Source organism: Penicillium manginii (genome assembly GCF_028828005.1).
Source record: "Penicillium manginii strain IBT 31320 chromosome Unknown utg000004l:1.0-7231830.0:1.0-7236170.0, whole genome shotgun sequence".
NCBI classification, from domain to species: domain Eukaryota; kingdom Fungi; phylum Ascomycota; class Eurotiomycetes; order Eurotiales; family Aspergillaceae; genus Penicillium; species Penicillium manginii.
In genome coordinates this window covers 3995323-4012776 of record NW_026643105.1, presented here as the reverse complement: position 1 = coordinate 4012776, position 17454 = coordinate 3995323, and the positions used below count along the sequence as shown (strand labels likewise).

The window sequence follows — 17454 nt, the reverse complement described above, 5'->3', positions numbered from 1 at the left end:
TCTTCTCTTCTATTTCAAAAAGAATGTTCTCTTCTCATTTTTTTCCTTTTCTTGCTGTGTCTTTTATCTGAACTGGGTATTCTAAGATTGCCCTGTGGATCTCAACCAAAGTTGATATCCTAGCGAAACAAAATTAAGAAAAAGGTTTTCAAATGGTATCCATTTTTGAGTAAAAACATCGTGTCTATCCCGAGTCCGACTGGCCTAGTTTAAGCACCGCCCCCTCCGAAGCTGAAGCCACCCCTCGCGATCCACTTCGAGTCCTCCTTATGCAAGTCCCGCGATAGCTGGCTTTCACGAGCACGTTGTCGCCGGCCATGCTCCTTTATATGTTTCCTCTCCGTCCTCTTATCGCCCGAAGATATATTTTGTGATTCTTTGTGAATGGAGTCGACGTCGGACTTGGTCTTGGATTCCTCGCTCAAGTCGCCGGAGAAGATACGCTTCACCCAACCAAACACCATGATATTGGGCGAGTTAATTGTGGCAGGACGTCTGAGATTCCATATGATAGGTTAGATTTGTATCCAAAGGGAACTATCGGGGGAAGATACCTTTGAGGCAGCGCTATGAATAAGAATAAGGCATTATCGGGTATCCCAGGTAGACGATGTTGGTTTTAACCGACAGTGGGGGCGAAGGGGCCAAATTCGACGCCGATGATGTGATGTGAATCTTGGCGCGCTGTTGGACCAGGGCACCCAGTGGAATATTAGCAGATCGTCATACTTGGAAATATGCCATGGCATTTTAAAGCAAGATGTCGTTCTCGAGATAGTCGTTGAGGCAGACCGGCATCTACGCCTCACAAATTTCACGGATTCCGGGAACCTCTCGCTGATGGAAATTTCCTGATTGTCGAAGATTCAGAGCTAAGCTTCCCTTGTGCATTCGGAAAAGGCGAAGGGGAGGTCTTCGTTGCCTTTCAGAACTCTCAAGAGCGCGCAAAGCCATAAAACCCAGCATTTATTTCACCTCCGAGGCGTTTCGAGGTTGACAAGTATCTCGGGAGGAACGCACAGCAGTTATCATGGTGTCGAGTCTCAAATGGCGCCGATGAATGGATTGATGAAGCGAAGGCAATCGTATCGAGCGATAACTTGTGTACTAGCTCTTGAACCGAAGAATGATATCTCATGAGGGAGAACTTTTGTTGTGGTCTGCGCCCTTTCACAGCTTGCTCCCCTGCCAGTGGCTTCCGTCGACATCAAGCGGAAGATATCGGTATGGGTGGAGTGGGCGCAATAGAAGGATGAATATTATTATGGGCTGGAGAGGGTATTGCATATCTCTAAAAATTGAAGTTAGATATCTGTTCGCCTCTGAGTTTTGGTAAGAGGCATGAGCCCAAGTCCGTCTCTCTTGGTGATCTTGCTTTGCCTTCAAGCATATTGAGACTTCATCTATGCCGTCAGGTCTCGGGTAGGGACATGCGCCCAAGTCCGTCGCCTGTGGAGATCTGTTTGATTTTTGACCATTGTGATAGACGAAATGGTGAGTTCGATATCTCAGGTCAAAGGTGAGGCCCAATGTCATTACTGGACACCCAGAGTCCCTTGCAAGACCGGTTTCGTCCAGGATGGCCAGGGTTGTGGCCAGGGTCTCGGAGACCAAGCCCGCATACAAGACGGACCTGAAGCAATAGCAACGAGATATCTTGCAGGAGGGCCAAGGACCATCCAGAGTGGCTGAGGCTGAGGTGGTTCCGTATGGCCAGTGACTCAATCTGAGGAGCTTAGGGAAGGCCAGTGCCTCTTGCGAGGCCAGCAAAGTCCAATAGCCAGGATTTCAATTTGAGGGCTTAGGAATGGCCAGTGTCTCTTGCGAGGTCAGCAACGTCCAGCCAGGATCTCAATGTGAGGGGGTTTTGCGAGCATCTTCAATCTGAGGGCTTTGGGACAGCCGGTGTGCCTCTTGCGAGGGCCAGCGTCAGCCAACAGCGGATCTCAATCTGAGAAGTTGCGGAGGGCCAGGGCCTTATCTCAATCTGAGGGTTTTCGGATTGCCGGTACCTCTTGCGAGGCCAGCAACATCCAGTAGCCAAGGTCTCAATTTGAGGGGGGGCCGAGGTAGTTCCGAATGGCCAACGTCTCTGCGAGGGTTGAAGTTGGGATAGGTGGTGATGGGGAAGAGAAAGAGGGTGTGTGTGTGTGAGAGAGAGAGAGAAGAAGAAGAAGAAGAAGAAGAAGAAGAAGAAGAAGAAGAAGAAGAAGAAGAAGAAGAAGAAGAGGGGCTGGGGGCTGGGAAGGACGTAGGGAAGGAGCTGAACGGTGGAAAGTGGCAGTGAATGGGATCGATCTGGTCGTGGTTGCCTAATTCGGCATGATGAATAGTGAATGATGAATTGGAAGTTGCCGAGGTGGCGCCACCGCTCCTTCCTCTGAAAAGAGAAAAATAGTGGTGTGGCGTCAAGAGGAAGGAGATCGAGGCTCCATAGGTGCTGTCCATACCATGAGTGCACGGGTATCCTTCCCTTGGGCATTTCAACCTTTTTTTTGCACAAACCCCTCGTAGATGCAAAATGTGTAGTAGGATTCGACAAAAGAAAGGACCTACCCAATTATCTAAGAGACAACTACATTGTTGGAATTAAGTTTCAAAATGATGACCCGACGTTGTTTTTAAGCCGATCTAGCCAAAGCTTGGCATTGATGAACTATGGATCTTGGACATGTTCCAAAAACCCTCCCCGAGTCCGTCTCCACTAACGGCACAACCGCATAGGAAGGCCCCAATTCCTGTTTCCCCCTTACGATTCTCGACTCAACCGTGATTTTGAAAATTGGGGCTGTTGTGAAGTATTTGGCGTGGGAATCGAATCTCTGCATCGATGACTATCCTTTTTCCCCTAGGTCGATGAAGGTTGAACTGTCTTCCCGAGAACGCCAAATAGGCGTTCAATCAAAATTGGTCATGATGATTGGGGATCAGGCTCGGAGGGGGGGAGGGGGGCAGGCTAACGAGAATTCATGTGTTAGTATCATTTATCACAGGGTTCATGAATTGAAGGTAGTAGCTCACGGAGGGGGCAGGGGGAGGAGTGCTGGCAGCACCACAGGCAGTGGCGGAAATGACAAATCTGCCCACTCGATGGGCACTGTGGGGCCATTGTCTCTAATGACAGTCTCTCTGTCCTCGTTGAACACTAAGACGCCATTGTCTGCGACAAAAATCCCTCTGTTAGCAGACGATTCCGGGGCAGAGACATCCTTGATTATGTTAGCAAGCACATGCACATAATGTAGTAGAAAATAAGACACAAATTACAGCGAGAAAAGATTCGCCGAGTGCAGCCGTAGCTTCAACACCATTTATGACCCCATCACTTGTCAATCCGATGAGGGAGGATTGAGTAGTTCCGCTATTGCCTGTGTTAACAGTGTCTCTCCCCTCAGTGGGCTTTGAAGTGACGCCCTGGTCGGGGCTGGCGGAGGCGTGAAAAGCACTCATTTCACGCTTCCTCGCCTTGTTTCTGCGGCGACGTAGTCTTTCACTCTCCCGACGGTATGCTCTCGCATCTTCCGAGCGTCGGCATGGTGGTCGCGATCGTGGTGCCGATGCGCGAGCAGGTGATGCGGCAGAGGGTGTCTTGATTCTATTAGCAAATCTCCAGCAGATGGGGAAAAAAGGAAAAGAAATTAGTCACAGTGTGAAGGATTTCGTCGAGTGCGGCCTCAATATCAACGGTATCAACGGTATCAACGACTTCCACATTGGCCATGCCTAAGGGGGAAGACATGGAATTTCCACTATTGTCTGCGGTCATATTATCTCTCCTGCCGGCGGGCTTTGAAGCGGCCTCCCGGTCGGCGTTAGCAAAAGCTTCAAAAGTGTCCATCGCAAGATTCTTCTTCTTTTTCTTCTCGTCTTGCTTGAAGCAGAATAATCGTTGGCATCCAGCGAAGCGCGCTTCTGTAGCTGGCGAGAGTTAGCGTCGTCGTCAGTCTGGTTCTGGTACGACTCCAATGCTAGTAGAGGTAGTCAGTCCCTATATCCAGAATAATGAATTTCACAGATGAGTCTTCAGTCCCAGATTCCGATGAAAGCGCATGAGACATGGGATGGACTTACAAGAGAATTTTTGTCGGAGGTGAGCTTGTTCGTGCAGCGTCTGAGGCCGTCCTCTTCCTCGATATCCTTTTTGATCTCGATTTAGAGAGAGGATCTCCAGGGATATGCGGGAAAGGAGGGACGGTAAGCTTCATATAATGTTGAGAGGGTGGGTAGTGGTAGTAGTGGGTCAACAGTATGAGTGCATGGGTGTAAAGTGCAGAGTGGAGTGAATGAAAATAAAGTGGGAACGCAAACATGGGATGTTATCTGGAAGTGGGACTTGTTCGTTACTCGCAGTTTTGTCCAAGACATCTTCTTCCAAACTGACGCACCTCAAAGATAGCTCTCTTTTACCTCGATTTAATATTCTCCGCCTTGAACACGAAGAGCACACACGTCGTTTCTTGACCTTGATCTTCACCGCGACGAGAATTGATTCCAATCGTGCTCGCAAAAAGCACTGACCTACCTTATTGATATTGACCTGCTGGAGCAACTTTTCAGAACGCAAACGTGCCAGAAATGCCACCGTCTTCTTTACTTACTAGATAATTGTGAATTACACCATGCCATACGGACCAGTCGGCTGAATATTGACTGCGGAGCTTTCATTGTTATTGAATCTGCAGTCAACTTGACCAAATTACTAGCATGTACTTGCTCACACCTACGATGCTTACAAAAATTGTTTACAACCTTGAAGACATTTGTCGTGTTCATGTCTTTGTGTTTCCGGGCTTGCTTAGGTTTATTTTGTTTTACTCAAGCTGAAGGGGTTTTCGTGGAAAGAGATTGACGCCATTTTCCCGAACGAAGTCAGCACTGAGGAGATCGCCTTCGCCGTATACGTTGCAAATGAGCTTCAAGTTGGAGCTCATAGTATGACAGGTGCTGCTGCGGATGACGTAATCGTATGTAGTCGACGAGGTTCGTCCTCGAAGCAACTTGAAGCCCTGGAGATCATGATGTCGATTTTATTGAATATAACGATACTAGTACTATATAACTATATGGTATTATACCTAGGTAGGTACCTAGGTAGGTACTTAGGTATATTACCTGGCTGCGACACCCACATTAGTACATGAGCATAAATTCAAGTTTATACTAGTAGTAGTAGTAGCACTGAACCTTGGAATTAGTATGAAAAACCTCCGTGGCGAGAAAAAGATTTTAATGCGATTAAATGGAAGAGAATCCTTGGATAACTATACACGCATACTACTTACAGAACAGCGAAAGAGACCCAGATATGTCCGGTCTTTGTGACGTATAAAACATACCGTCGACTCTACTAGGATGCTAGTAGTCTTAGGAACCCTCCGACTCGGACCGGAGGTCGCAAATCCGGTTCAAGTTTCTCTTTAACTATGGGAGGCCTACAACATAACTGAAGGTCATAAAATCCCCTTCACTGGATAAAAGACCAGCTCTCAGAGCCCTAGAGATTCTTGGCATGTAGATTTGGATACAACTTTGGCTACGTCATTTTAAACTCGTTGTACGTAGGTCACATGTGTTTGAAAGAATTTTATGATCTAGCACCGTGGCCTATCATATCATTACGGATAGAATAGCGAAGGCGAGTACTTAATATGATAACCCTGTACAGCCACAGTCATCATGGGCCTGCGTAAACAATGACATCATAGGGGGATCGGCCCTCCCATATAACCAACACATGCAACCTAAGAACTCCACAACACAACTATTCAAACCACTGGCATTATCTCAAATCTTTCTGCATCGAATTTCTCGAGCTATACTCTCTTGCTTTCCACGATCAACGTCAACTGATACCCACCCGTCCCAAAAACACCAACTTCAATTTCCCACCATGACAATCGGCTCCCAAGACCAAGGCGCAACAGGCGCTGCCAAATGGGTGACATCCACCCTTGGAAACACAGTTGGCGGCGTGGCCCGTACTGTAGGAGGAGTCACGGGTGCTGCGACGAGAGGTGTTGGCGATACCATCAACAGTGCGACGGGAAGTGCTGGACGACCCGTTGGCGATGCGATTGGAAATGCTGGGACTGGACTGGAAGATGGAACGAAACAGGTCGCGAAGGGGGTTGAAAATGCCGGGCAGTGGAAAGGACAGTGGAGGTAGTGATATGATCCAGAGTGATCTTGTTCAACTTGCGTTCCTCTGCGTTGATGAAAATCATCAAATTGGATGTGTATAACCATGTGTACATTATGATGATGTTTCCTGTTTAATAGTCAAGCTTCATTCCAATATTCAAACACCTTTCCGTCAGTTCTTCAAGTTCCCTCTAAGTCCGAGTCTATAGTAAAGTCTAACAGTATATATACAAAAGTCCACAAAGCCCCCCCCAAAATCCCAATATCTAAAACTTGAAAAACACCCCTCAATGCTCCGCAGGAACCTTGAGCTTAATCTGCGTTCCCAGCGTCACCAAAGTCCCAAAACTTCCCACCGCCATAAAGACCGGGCCCCAAATAGCCGGCACAAATTGACCGACCATCAAATACCGGCGTATAGACCAGTAGCGGAAAAACCCATACCCCAAACACCAAGCACCCAAAGACTGACAAATTCTCGACGCGGTGACATGCTCCTTCAGCATGATGAGGATCTCAGGGCTTTCTCCCCGCTTCGCGGTCGCTGAGGTCTGCGGCTCCTTGCCCGCGAGCGCGAGTTGCTTGTGGAGGAGATGGTCGACGGCCTCGAGGCGGTCTAGCGCGAGGGCCATGAGGCCGAAGCCAAGACCTGCTCGGGTCCATGAGAGAAAAGTACGCTCGTTGGCGTGGTGGTCGCGCTGTTGAGATCCTGAATTTGCGACTTGTCTAGGGAGAAGACGGCGGAGGAAAGAGGCCATCTTGTAAATTATGCAATAATGCAAGATAAAATGAACGTAAGCGGTCGCGAAGACCGAACTTGGGGAATTGGGGAATTTTCTTGGAGATATTCGGGAGGCGTTTCAATGGCCGCAGGGCTGAGGATCGGATCCACGTGGAGACTTGCGTTTGTTGCCCTTGCCGGTACCCGTACCTTAACCTAGGTATATTCGGCCATCCTCGGGGACTTCATACCTAGGTGTAAATGTATACATACTCTCGTACTCGCCGATATCATTCGCCGAACGAATCTCGAATAAAGCTCGGCATTCTCGGGATCTCTAACTTATCTGATTCCACTGATTCAGATTCAAATGCAACACAACAAACCCAATCTCAAGTCTCCCACTGCGCCCGGACTTATGCACGGCAGATGCCGCCTCCTATTGGTCCCCCGCGACCCGCAACGCTGCACTTAGGCTTAGGTTACCCCAGACTCTCCCCCTCGATCTTGGATACAATGGAGCCCTCAAAATCTTTCAAGTGACTCTATATATCCTTCCCTACATCGCACGAGGCAGTTGGATCGCCGTTGAAGCCTGCGAGGCATCTCGTATGACCGTCGACTATCCATTCGGACGAGAGAATCCTGCTCGGGCGAGAAATGGCTTCTCGGGCGAGAGACGATTGCACCATCGCCGACTATACGGAAGAGTACTGTATCGATACTGAGTATAGCCTGGCACTAATACAGACCAGAAGTTGATATACTTCTAGTATCATAGGATAGATGTGTTTCGTGGAAGATATCATATGCAATTTAAAAATACATTTAAGTATACAGATCGACTCAATCAAAGTCTCCTACTACCTAGGTAGTAGTGTGCGAAGCCCACCACCATTTTCAAAGAACGAGCAAAACACAACAGGCAACACACTACCACTTCAACCCACCCAATCTCAACGGTAAATGAAGAAACCGCTGCCCAGCCTCCGTCGGCGCAGGAAGCCGTCCACCCCGAATATTAACCTGCAAAGACTGATGAAGCAGCCTAGGCTCATTCAAACTAGCATCGCGCTCCGTCCGCAACGCAACAAATTGCTCCTCGGAGATAGACTCCTTGATATGCCGATTCAACCGCTTATGTTCGCCAACACTCATAAAGGCCACGGGGTCCCGGTCAGGCGGGGGGTAGTCGTGCCCGGGCCAGATCTTGACACATTCGTCGAATTCGAGTAATCTGCGCGCGGAGTTGTAGAGATTCTTTGCGTTGCCGCCGGGGAAGTCGCAGCGTGCTGTGCCGATGTCGATGTGGAAGAGGGAGTCACCGCAGAAGATATTTTCTGGATTGGGGGTGTTAGTCATATATCGTATGTATGTTTGCCACTCCTTTGCTAACTAGTAGCGATGGGAGAGGGCGAGGCGGGTGTTTGCCACATACCTCCGATTTGATACCCAAGGTGATCTGGCGTGTGGCCTGGGAGATGGAGAGCGGTGGCTGTGATGCTGCCAATGGCGAACCTCTCGTCGTCATCGAAGAGGTGGTCGAAGACTTGCTCGTATTCTTCTTTGCCGATGTGGTATCGCATGCCGAAGAGGTTTTGGACTTGCGCGATGCGCTTGCCGATTCCTATCGGCGGTTTGAATCCTTGGGATTGGTTGAGTTGGTGCTGTAAATATGCAGATGCAGTGAGGTGATCTGCATGAGCGTGTGTTTCGAGGATTCTCTCGATTCGGTAGCCCTTTTCTTGAACTAGCGAGAGTAATTCGTCGGCTGCTGTCGTGGTAATGGCCTGGGTGGCGGGCTCATAGTTCAAGACCGGATCGATGATGATGGCGGCCTTTGCGGATGGATCTGCCACGATGTATTGCCATGTTCCTGTCACGGGTTCGAAGACGTTGTGGACGGTGGGCTCTTGGGTTGACGCAGAGCTGATGCTGTTTGAGCGTGCTTGATACAGGCCTTGGAGATTGCGGGGTGGAGACATGTGGATATGGCTCGAAGTCTGAGACCCTAGTCTCTGCGGCGCTAGGCTCGTGATGGATAATGAACTCTTTGAGTGTGCTGAAATTTGGCGATTGGCCACTGAAGGAATGGTTGCAATTGGTGTGAAGTGTATGCGTCCTATCGTTGACCTAGAGGGAGCCAGTAGAGAGTGCTTGACCTTCATGTTGAAGTCGATCTGTAGGATGGAATGAGGATATCTATTTATGTGTGGATGGTGTGGATGGATGTAGGAGGTAGGTATGTGTGATTTCGGCGTCTACTAACTAGTAGATGTGAGGTTGAGGTTGAAGATGAATAAACTCGGGCTCCATAAGATCCCATCCCTTGGTCGCCGATTGACTCGGCGAATGGAATGTCTCCGCTCGGAGACATCTAAATCAGAGCAGTTCCTGAATCACAGACACCTTAGCACTAGTAGTATGAATATTTATCAGGCCATGATCCTGGCTGGAGCTGTCCCACTGTGGTGAGAGGTGGATCCCCGGTAAGGCATTGTAACCGGTAAAACGAACTAACTTTACGTCGATCACGGCCGAGACGAATGCGTCTCGCGTCATCTCATCCCATTCCATTCCTTCTTTTTTTCTTTTGAATATCTCCCCCCCCTTCTCCTTCCCAATTCACCAGCTTTGCATTACACCCTCCCTCACGCCCTAAAATCCCAATATAATAACTATGTTCCGCCGCGTCACACGCGCCACGCACGCCGTGCCAACCATCCGCAGCTTCGCAACCGCAGCCCCCGCCGCCGCAGCCCGCAACCACAAAGTCGTCGTCGTCGGCGCCGGTACCGCCGGCCTATCAATCAGCCACCAGCTCCTCCAATCCGGCAAATTCAACCAAGATGATATCGCAATCGTCGACCCAGCCGAGTTCCACCACTACCAGCCCGGCTGGACGCTCGTCGGCGGCGGCCTCAAGACAAAAGAAGAACTCCGGCGCCCAATGAAGTCGCTCATCGACTCGAAGCTGAAATTCTACAACGACAGCGTCGCCTCCTTCACCCCGGACCAAAACACCGTCACCTTCGCCAACGGCGACAAAGTCAATTACGACCAATTGATCGTCGCCCCGGGCCTGACAATCAACTACGGCAGCGTCAAGGGTCTGCCCGAGGCCCTGGCCGATGCCTCCGCACCTGTGTCCTCGATCTACGGCTACGACAGCGTGAGCAAGGTCTTCGGTACGATCCAGAGACTCGAGAAGGGAAATGCTATCTTCACACAGCCCGCCGGCGCGATTAAGTGTGCCGGCGCCCCGCAGAAGATCATGTGGTTGGCTCTGGACTACTGGAAGCGCGCTGGCCTGTACGATCCGGCCAACCCTTCCGGCTCGGGGATCAAGATCGACTTTGCGACTGGTATGCCGGTGATGTTCGGCGTGCCGAAGTATAACAAGGCACTTACGGCGATGCAGCAGGAGCGCGGCGTGAACGCGCTGTTCCAACACGACCTTGTTGCCATTGATGGGAATACGGCGACGTTTGCCCGGCCCGATGGCCAGGCGCAGGTGTCGAAGAAGTTTGATTTGCTGCACGTTGTGCCGAAGATGGGGGCGCCTGCTTTTGTGAAGGATAGTGCGCTGGCGAATGAGGGTGGTTTTGTTGATGTTGATGATGGGACAGCTCAGCATAAGAAGTTTGCTAATGTTTGGTCGGCCGGTGATGCGTCTAGTCTGCCTACTTCTAAGACTGCGGCGGCGGTTACGGCGCAGGCGCCTGTTGTGGTGCGGAACTTGTTGCAGGCTATGGAAGGGAAGAAGGCTGATGCTGTTTATGATGGGTATACCTCTTGCCCGCTGTTGACGGAGTATGGCAAGGTTCTCCTTGCGGAGTTCAAGTATGGTGGGGTGCCGAAGGAGACTTTTGGTGATTGGTTTGGTATTGATCAGGCTGTGCCGCGTCGCTCTTTCTATCATCTCAAGAAGGACTTCTTTCCTTGGGTTTACTACAACTCCATGGTTAAGGGTGAATGGGCTGGACCTAGTGGGTGGAAATAGAGATGTTGACGTGTGTTAATGTTGGTCTGAGTGCACTTTATGGAGTTTTGGGTCATAGATTGATCAATGTATTCTAGGACAGTATGTCGAGACAAAATGGAATACCCGGGAGGATATGTACTATCTGAAGTTCAAGTTGTTATCTGATTCAGCCTCTTCCTTCGTAACTTGAAGTTGGTCCACTACCTAGTATGCTGCAATTGCCGGACATTACCTAGGTAGGTACCTGGGCCAGGCGCATACTACCTGCTACTTCGTACTAGGTATCCCACTGCCATTGCGGGCAGTCTTCCCCGCCGCGGTTAGGGTCCGCGGATTGCGGATTGCGGATTGCGGATTGCGGGTTCCGAGTCGGCGCCGTCTGAGCCGAAGCATGGCGGGGGTCCATCCCCTACAAAGGTCTAGAGCGGACAATGACAATGGCAATGGCAATAGAAATCCACAATCAGATATAGGTCTATTAATATATGCGTAGAAACAGAAATCTGACCATCTCCGCACTCGAGGGCCCCCACTGCGGCAAAGTTGACCCGAAGGAGCAAAGGATTCCGCACTGCAGGGTAAGGGCCGCCGGGCTTTGCTCTGTTCGTCAAACTCCCCACCCGGAGTCAACATGCTAACTTGGTCCCGAGGAAACTGGTAGCTTGAACAGAGAGCAAAGAGCGGAGAAACAAGAAGAGGCGTAGCACATAGCACATAAAACTCCACTATATCAGTAGGCAGGCAGGTAGAGAGGAGCGAAGAAAAGGCCCGGGATATACCATCTGGCAATGAAATGATCACAATGAAAAAAAAGACAGCCAATAATTAAAAATGAAAAAAAAAGAAACCCCAAAAAGACATGAGTAAAATGATATCTCGCTTCATAGGCTTTGCGGTCAATGCCCTCTCCTAATCTCCCCGCAGCAGCTCTTTGCTCTTTTCGTCTTCCCCTCACGGAGGATCATTCCAGCACCTTCCAAGGGTGTGTTTCCCCCCCAACTTAGTTCCTCCACAGGTTTTTGACCCATCTCCCACCCCCTCATCACATACCCCATCTATCGTTTTGATAGTGTAAACTCATATACATCGGCACAGCAGCTACCCCCACTTTACTGTTGGGCGGCCTTCTGGGCCTCGAGGTAGTTGTAAGCACCGTAGGCAATGGCACCACCGATGAGGATGATGGCGTAGAGACCGACACCGAAGCCGCCAGAGCTGGCGGTGGTGGCCGATGAGCTGGAAGTGGCGCCGTGTGTCTTGGGCTCTGGGTCACCGGGCTGGAGGGAGTTAGCGGTGGTTCATATGTATAGAGACAGTCGCGAAGAATATGGAGAATAGAGTCGAAACGTACCATGCGCTTCACGTTGCCGACGAGCAGACCGTCGAGAATCTCGCGCGCCTCGTCGGAGTGGCCGACATCCTCGAAGGCCTCGGTTCCATCTTGGCCGCCGACGTCCAGGAGAACTTCCTCACCACCGCTATACCGGGAATGTTAGCCTCGTCCCGGATCGTAACTGTGTAGGGAAAATGGCGATATGACGCCCTGTGTGACTCGTCTGAGTCAGAGGGGAGGGAGGGCCTGGCTGGAATGATTCCTTCTTTCTTCGATAGGGGCATCGCCCCGCCGATCGGGTCTATAGACCCGTCCCAGATGGAGGCTGAATGCGTAGAAAATGGAGTGGGAGAGGACTGGAGAGGTATTTGACGTACGGGTGCTCATCGACGAAGCTGGTGCAGTCGTAGACCTTGTCGTGGATGACCATGTAGAGGTCCTTCTTGGTGTTGTGGCCGGTGACCTCCTGGAGGGTGAATTCCTTGGACTCAGACATGATGACGGATGGATATCTGGAGGAAGAAGCCAGAGAGGCAAAGAATTAGCTTGGTGGACAGGCTTGAAGTGCCAGATCTGCAGAGGAGGGGGGAAAGGTCCAGGTTTGGTGCAGAAATCCCAACGAGTCTCCGACACCAGAGTCGGAGAAAGGCACGATAAGGAGGGCGGCCAGCCCGGTTCTGGGGACAGGTGATGTGGTTGAAGGGTCATAGGAGAGACATGGACTCACAGGATGAAGACGAGCTAATGGAAGCAAAAAAGGACAGTATGTGCAAAGAGAAAAGAATATTGGAAGAGAAGGGGCAGATCGCAAAGTTGACGGGGCGTGCGCCAGGGCGGTCTCTCCGCGCAGTGGGCCGCAGATTATTTGACCATTACTAGTACTCCGTACTCTAGGTACTCATCTTTGCCGTGGCTGCCACCCGATTGATTGAGGGGGGTCTGGTATTACCGGTACCCCGCAGATTAACATGCTATTTGCTATCATTTTCTATATTGGCCTTGCACATAGTACGCTGTAAAATTGGCGCTCTGGCGAAAGAATGACACACCCCCGTGCAATTGCCATTGGACGAATCAGCGGCCGCTTATTCGAGCCTCGGCGCATATGATAAGGGTGTGTTACACAGAGAGCTGGGAGGGAAAGAACTCAAGAATTTCAGCAACGTAGTAATGATACAGTAGAAAATGGGATTCACTTGAATGTCAAGTATACAGGAGATAGCCACGAGTGGCAACCTGGGGTAATGGTACGGAGTAATGCCCAAGGCAAAGGCACATCCCTCGGGAGATGCGCCATGACAGTCCAATAGGAGCGAAGCCAATCGTCAGACCCATATTAAGTCTTGACCGACTACTGGACTCAAGTATTGTGGCCATTACCCGGGCCCTCGGGTATTGCTCGCCCCGGGTAGTGCAATCGGTCTATAGTGCGGAACCCTGTGGAATTACTGACTTTGCCAAGCCGTACTGAGTACGGAGTACCCGTAGTCTGTATACTCCGTAGACTCTGTACTCCGTACATATGAATCATGGTTAATCCCTGCGGAATTTAATGCAGATACTAATGCAGAAATTGTGAATGTGTATGATATATACCTCGACCCCTCGTTGGCCTAGTGCCCGTTCTATCCAATTCGTGACTATCGTGACATGCAAAAAAAAACAAAAAAAAACAAGAAAAACCTTGGAACAAAAAGACACTCATACTATGCAAGGAGGAAGTAACCTGGGCATGCCAAGACCACAAAAAGTAAAGATAGAAAGAGAGAAAACAAAAGAAAACAAAACACCACATAATGTGGAACTTGAACTCGCTCATTTCGCTGGGACTCGCTCATAAAACACAATATATGCTTGCTCATTCTGCAGCCGGTCGCGGGCCCGGAGATCGCGCGGGTTGAAGTCGCCCGCCCGCTCATCGTCAAATCGCCGCCAACAGTGTCGCTCTGCATCCCGCACCAGTGAGATGTAGTGCCCACTGCCCATCGACGATCCAAGATGACGTAGAACCGCAAATGCATCGTAAGTAAACGGGGGGTCCGTTGCTCCCATCGGTGGCGGCGCTGCCATGTCTGGCGGGGGTACCGAAGCTCCATGGGATATCAAGAACTCATCCATTCGTAAGCCGTGAAGGGGGAATTCGATCGGTGTGTGGATTTTACGGGCGCTTTGCGTCTTCGAGGCGGAAAAGCGTTTAAAATGGACCACTAAGATCTGCGGTGCCCGCGTAATGAAGATCTGCTTGGTCGCCATGCGCTTGCACTTGCAGTGTGGACATTTCCAAACCTCGTCGCCGCTCAGCATCTCCTCTTTGCAGTAACTGCGGAGACATTGGTAGATATCGGCACTGCCCGTCGGTGGAATTTCCACACTGATACTGTAAAACGCCTCATACGTGGTCGATGTTTGACGACAGGTCGTGCAGCGGAGTCGACTAGCGTGCTGTCCGGCAAACAGCGACGAGATGAAAGACTCCTCCCGATGACAGTATCGATCCCATTCAATCCGAGAAACCTTTTGAACTGGCATACGCTCTCGCTGCATCTCCTCCGGGAAGGTCAACGGTCGCAATGGGGTCCGCTGCCAATTAACATTGAGATCCTCGTGCAGACAGTCTACCACAAAATCGAAAAACTCCTTCGCGTCTTGCTGACGATCGATCGCCCATTCTCGGTTCAATCGGCCACAGAAGTTTCGGAAGGAACTTGGCATGATGACCTCCACGTCGTCTTTCCACAGCGACCGGATAAGGTTTGCGTATAGTCCCGGCATCACACCTTGGGACCCCTTCCAATTCTTCTGCACATAACCTCGAAACCGATTGTCGATGAAGAATTTGCTCATGATGGAAGTCGCGCTGAGGCATTGAATCGTGGAATTCATATAACAGGTCACACCAAAATTGGTGAGGCCGGTTCGTGGCAATTTAAGGCGACGGAGAAGCGAGTTCGACATATATAAAGCCGTGCGTGTTGCCGAATTCTGTCTTTCTAGATGAGGTTGAATTTGCCGGCCTTCTGACACGCCACTATAGCTCGGACGCGGGACTGCAGGAGGGGGCCTTGATGGAGTTGATGGAACAGGAGCTGGGAAACTTTGCATCGGAGGAGCCGGCCTCGATTCGGGGCGTGTCATAGATTGCTGCACATGGTGTGGTTCTGGGAATCGGCGAAGGAAATCTTCATAGTTGTGCACAAATGGGATGGGTGCTTCCGCAATAGACTCCTCTTGCGGTTCCTCTGTGAGCGGCTCCTCCTCAAGATAGTGGCTTGTGTCAATCTCCTCGTTCTTGGACTTTTCCATCCAAGCCGACAATTCCTCCGAGTTTAACGGTGTGTAGTCGCGGAGTCTCCTCTTGCGAACCTCCAAGCTTGAATTGGCGCTGGCTATGGTGGGAACCCGTCCTAGTGGACGACCAGGCCTGAAAATGGGTCGCTTGTTCTGGATTGATCCCATCACAGCGGCAGTTGAGGACGTGGCCAGAGATTGTTGGCCAAGGATGTCAATCCACGCATCTAAGCCACCAAGGAGAAGCGCCGGGGGACGCCCTGCCTTGAGTGGTTTGTATTCATTGAATTCATAGAGTGTGTCATAAAGAGCTCGCAGGTGTGGCGCTGATGTCCCAACGGGCGAGCCTGCGAGATAGCTGACCGAGGTGGTATTTTGATCGTAATAAACGATGAGGTCGAATTCATTCCGCCGTTCGAACAGAGACAATTCGTATTCCGGAGACACTACCAGTCGGTCCTCAAGCTCTTCTGCCGAGACATTCTCTTTCAAAGAGACAGGTTCAATACAGATAATTGATTTGGCATAAATGTGGCCATTGTCGAACTGGTCCCGAGAGCGGACATCGACCAGCAACACATTGAAATTTTTAAGATATTCCAGGAGACTTTGCGCCGTTATAGCAGTGGCATAAGGCAAGTCGGGAGAATTGCTCCGTGTTTCGCGCGCAGAATGGACGCCGCTGGGCGTTCGAGATCGATAGGGGCTGTCGTCGAACCCGCGACTGGGACTCCCATGAGGAGAATTGCTGAAATGTGAGTATCGCTGAGTGATTGATCGTGTGCTCTCGGTGGAGGTCCGCGGGGGGTTAGGCGGAGGCTGCGAGGGAACCGTGTATATCGGGCTGTAGGTGGGATCGGGGGCACGCGGGAGGGACGTTGCGAGAGGAAGCTTGGGAGGGACAGTCGGGACGTGAGTTGACGGTCCCATGCTCCGAGGGCCTAGTGGACGACGAGTCGGCGGACCTTGAGAAGCACCGTAGTTTGACTGGGGAGTATTGGAAGAGTATGCGGTGTATGCGGAAGCCTGGCCTGCAGGCCCCGAAGAAGGATGAGTAGCGTGCACGCTAGAATCTGGTCTAATGTCGTGGGATTGTGATGCTCTAAGTTTCGCAAAGCGCTGCGCCAATATGTCCTCGGCGGGGACCGAGTTTCTCTTTGTTTGTGCCCGAGGATCTGAAATTGGCTGAGACTGGAACTGTGTCGGACTCGGCATTCGCATTGAATTGGTCCCGGAATTGCGATTCTCGCGACCCCGGGGAGTGGTCGAGTCGCTCTGGCCGGGAGAAGTCATCGTATATGTTCCGGCGGGCTGTACTTTGGTGCGGATATTATCCTCGAGAATTTCCTGTTTAATGGTATCCATGGTCGCCTGCTTCGTTCGCACGGCCTAATTCGTGTCAGCCTAGGTAGATACATGATTGAAATCCGAAGCTGACGTACCATCATCAGACCCGCAAATTCCTTGTGCCATCCAGGGTGCGGGAGGGTTGTTGATCGATAATCAGGATGGTGAGGAATCGTATTCACGGTGATTTCGGAGGCACGCAAATATTGGACATAAGCCTGGTCAGGTTGAGAGTCTGCAAGTTTCTTGGCGAGATCGATTGCTTCGGCGGCGGTTCCAAGGAGGACCTCGAGCTGTGGATCAGGTGAGCAGGTTGTCCCCGCCGCGGGCATTCGCATGCCCCATAGTGAATGATGGAATGGGATGGGATGGGGTGGGATGTGATGTACTTACTGGAGTGGTTTCATTTACGTTCAACAAAGCAGCTTGGTCCTGAAGGTCTTTGATATTTGGAAATATCGGTCGGGTAATGCCATTACCATTCTGATAGGAGTCAAGTCCGGTGACCTGGCCTTTGGAATGTAAGTTGCCCCCCACCGAGTAAGGACGGGTGCCGCCCTTCCACGGTGGTATGTCCGGTGGAGAGGGGAGGGTCGCCGCATCGGTGGGCATGATCGAAACAACGTTGAGGATATGAAA

General features: G+C 50.8%; 8 protein-coding genes across 8 annotated transcripts; 2 read left to right on the top strand and 6 right to left on the bottom strand.

Moving 5' to 3' along the window:
- Positions 1 to 209: 209 nt before the first annotated feature.
- Positions 210 to 464, bottom strand: N7533_005202 (uncharacterized protein; the record flags this gene model as incomplete). The annotated part of the gene is made up of 1 exon (XM_057101852.1): positions 210 to 464. One exon carries the CDS (start codon positions 462 to 464, stop codon positions 210 to 212), a length of 255 nt encoding a protein of 84 aa, XP_056961482.1.
- Positions 465 to 3017: 2553 nt separating this feature from the next.
- On the bottom strand, positions 3018 to 3721 carry N7533_005201 (uncharacterized protein; the record flags this gene model as incomplete). The annotated part of the gene is made up of 3 exons (XM_057101851.1): positions 3018 to 3209; positions 3268 to 3588; positions 3647 to 3721. 3 exons carry the CDS (start codon positions 3719 to 3721, stop codon positions 3018 to 3020), a joined length of 588 nt encoding a protein of 195 aa, XP_056961481.1.
- Positions 3722 to 5890: 2169 nt separating this feature from the next.
- Positions 5891 to 6166, top strand: N7533_005200 (uncharacterized protein; the record flags this gene model as incomplete). Its single annotated transcript, XM_057101850.1, has 1 exon — positions 5891 to 6166. The coding sequence occupies one exon, from the start codon at positions 5891 to 5893 to the stop codon at positions 6164 to 6166; it is 276 nt and encodes a 91-aa protein (XP_056961480.1).
- Positions 6167 to 6428: 262 nt separating this feature from the next.
- On the bottom strand, positions 6429 to 6899 carry N7533_005199 (uncharacterized protein; the record flags this gene model as incomplete). The annotated part of the gene is made up of 1 exon (XM_057101849.1): positions 6429 to 6899. One exon carries the CDS (start codon positions 6897 to 6899, stop codon positions 6429 to 6431), a length of 471 nt encoding a protein of 156 aa, XP_056961479.1.
- Positions 6900 to 7795: 896 nt separating this feature from the next.
- Positions 7796 to 8847, bottom strand: N7533_005198 (MBL fold metallo-hydrolase; the record flags this gene model as incomplete). The annotated part of the gene is made up of 2 exons (XM_057101848.1): positions 7796 to 8202; positions 8301 to 8847. The coding sequence occupies 2 exons, from the start codon at positions 8845 to 8847 to the stop codon at positions 7796 to 7798; spliced, it is 954 nt and encodes a 317-aa protein (XP_056961478.1).
- A 695-nt stretch (positions 8848 to 9542) lies between these two features.
- Positions 9543 to 10865, top strand: N7533_005197 (NAD(P)/FAD-dependent oxidoreductase; the record flags this gene model as incomplete). The annotated part of the gene is made up of 1 exon (XM_057101847.1): positions 9543 to 10865. One exon carries the CDS (start codon positions 9543 to 9545, stop codon positions 10863 to 10865), a length of 1323 nt encoding a protein of 440 aa, XP_056961477.1.
- A 1091-nt stretch (positions 10866 to 11956) lies between these two features.
- Positions 11957 to 12676, bottom strand: N7533_005196 (cytochrome b5-like heme/steroid binding domain-containing protein; the record flags this gene model as incomplete). Its single annotated transcript, XM_057101846.1, has 3 exons — positions 11957 to 12124; positions 12199 to 12325; positions 12558 to 12676. The coding sequence occupies 3 exons, from the start codon at positions 12674 to 12676 to the stop codon at positions 11957 to 11959; spliced, it is 414 nt and encodes a 137-aa protein (XP_056961476.1).
- A 1319-nt stretch (positions 12677 to 13995) lies between these two features.
- On the bottom strand, positions 13996 to 17427 carry N7533_005195 (putative ubiquitin C-terminal hydrolase; the record flags this gene model as incomplete). Its single annotated transcript, XM_057101845.1, has 3 exons — positions 13996 to 16857; positions 16911 to 17108; positions 17209 to 17427. 3 exons carry the CDS (start codon positions 17425 to 17427, stop codon positions 13996 to 13998), a joined length of 3279 nt encoding a protein of 1092 aa, XP_056961475.1.
- Positions 17428 to 17454: the final 27 nt, after the last annotated feature.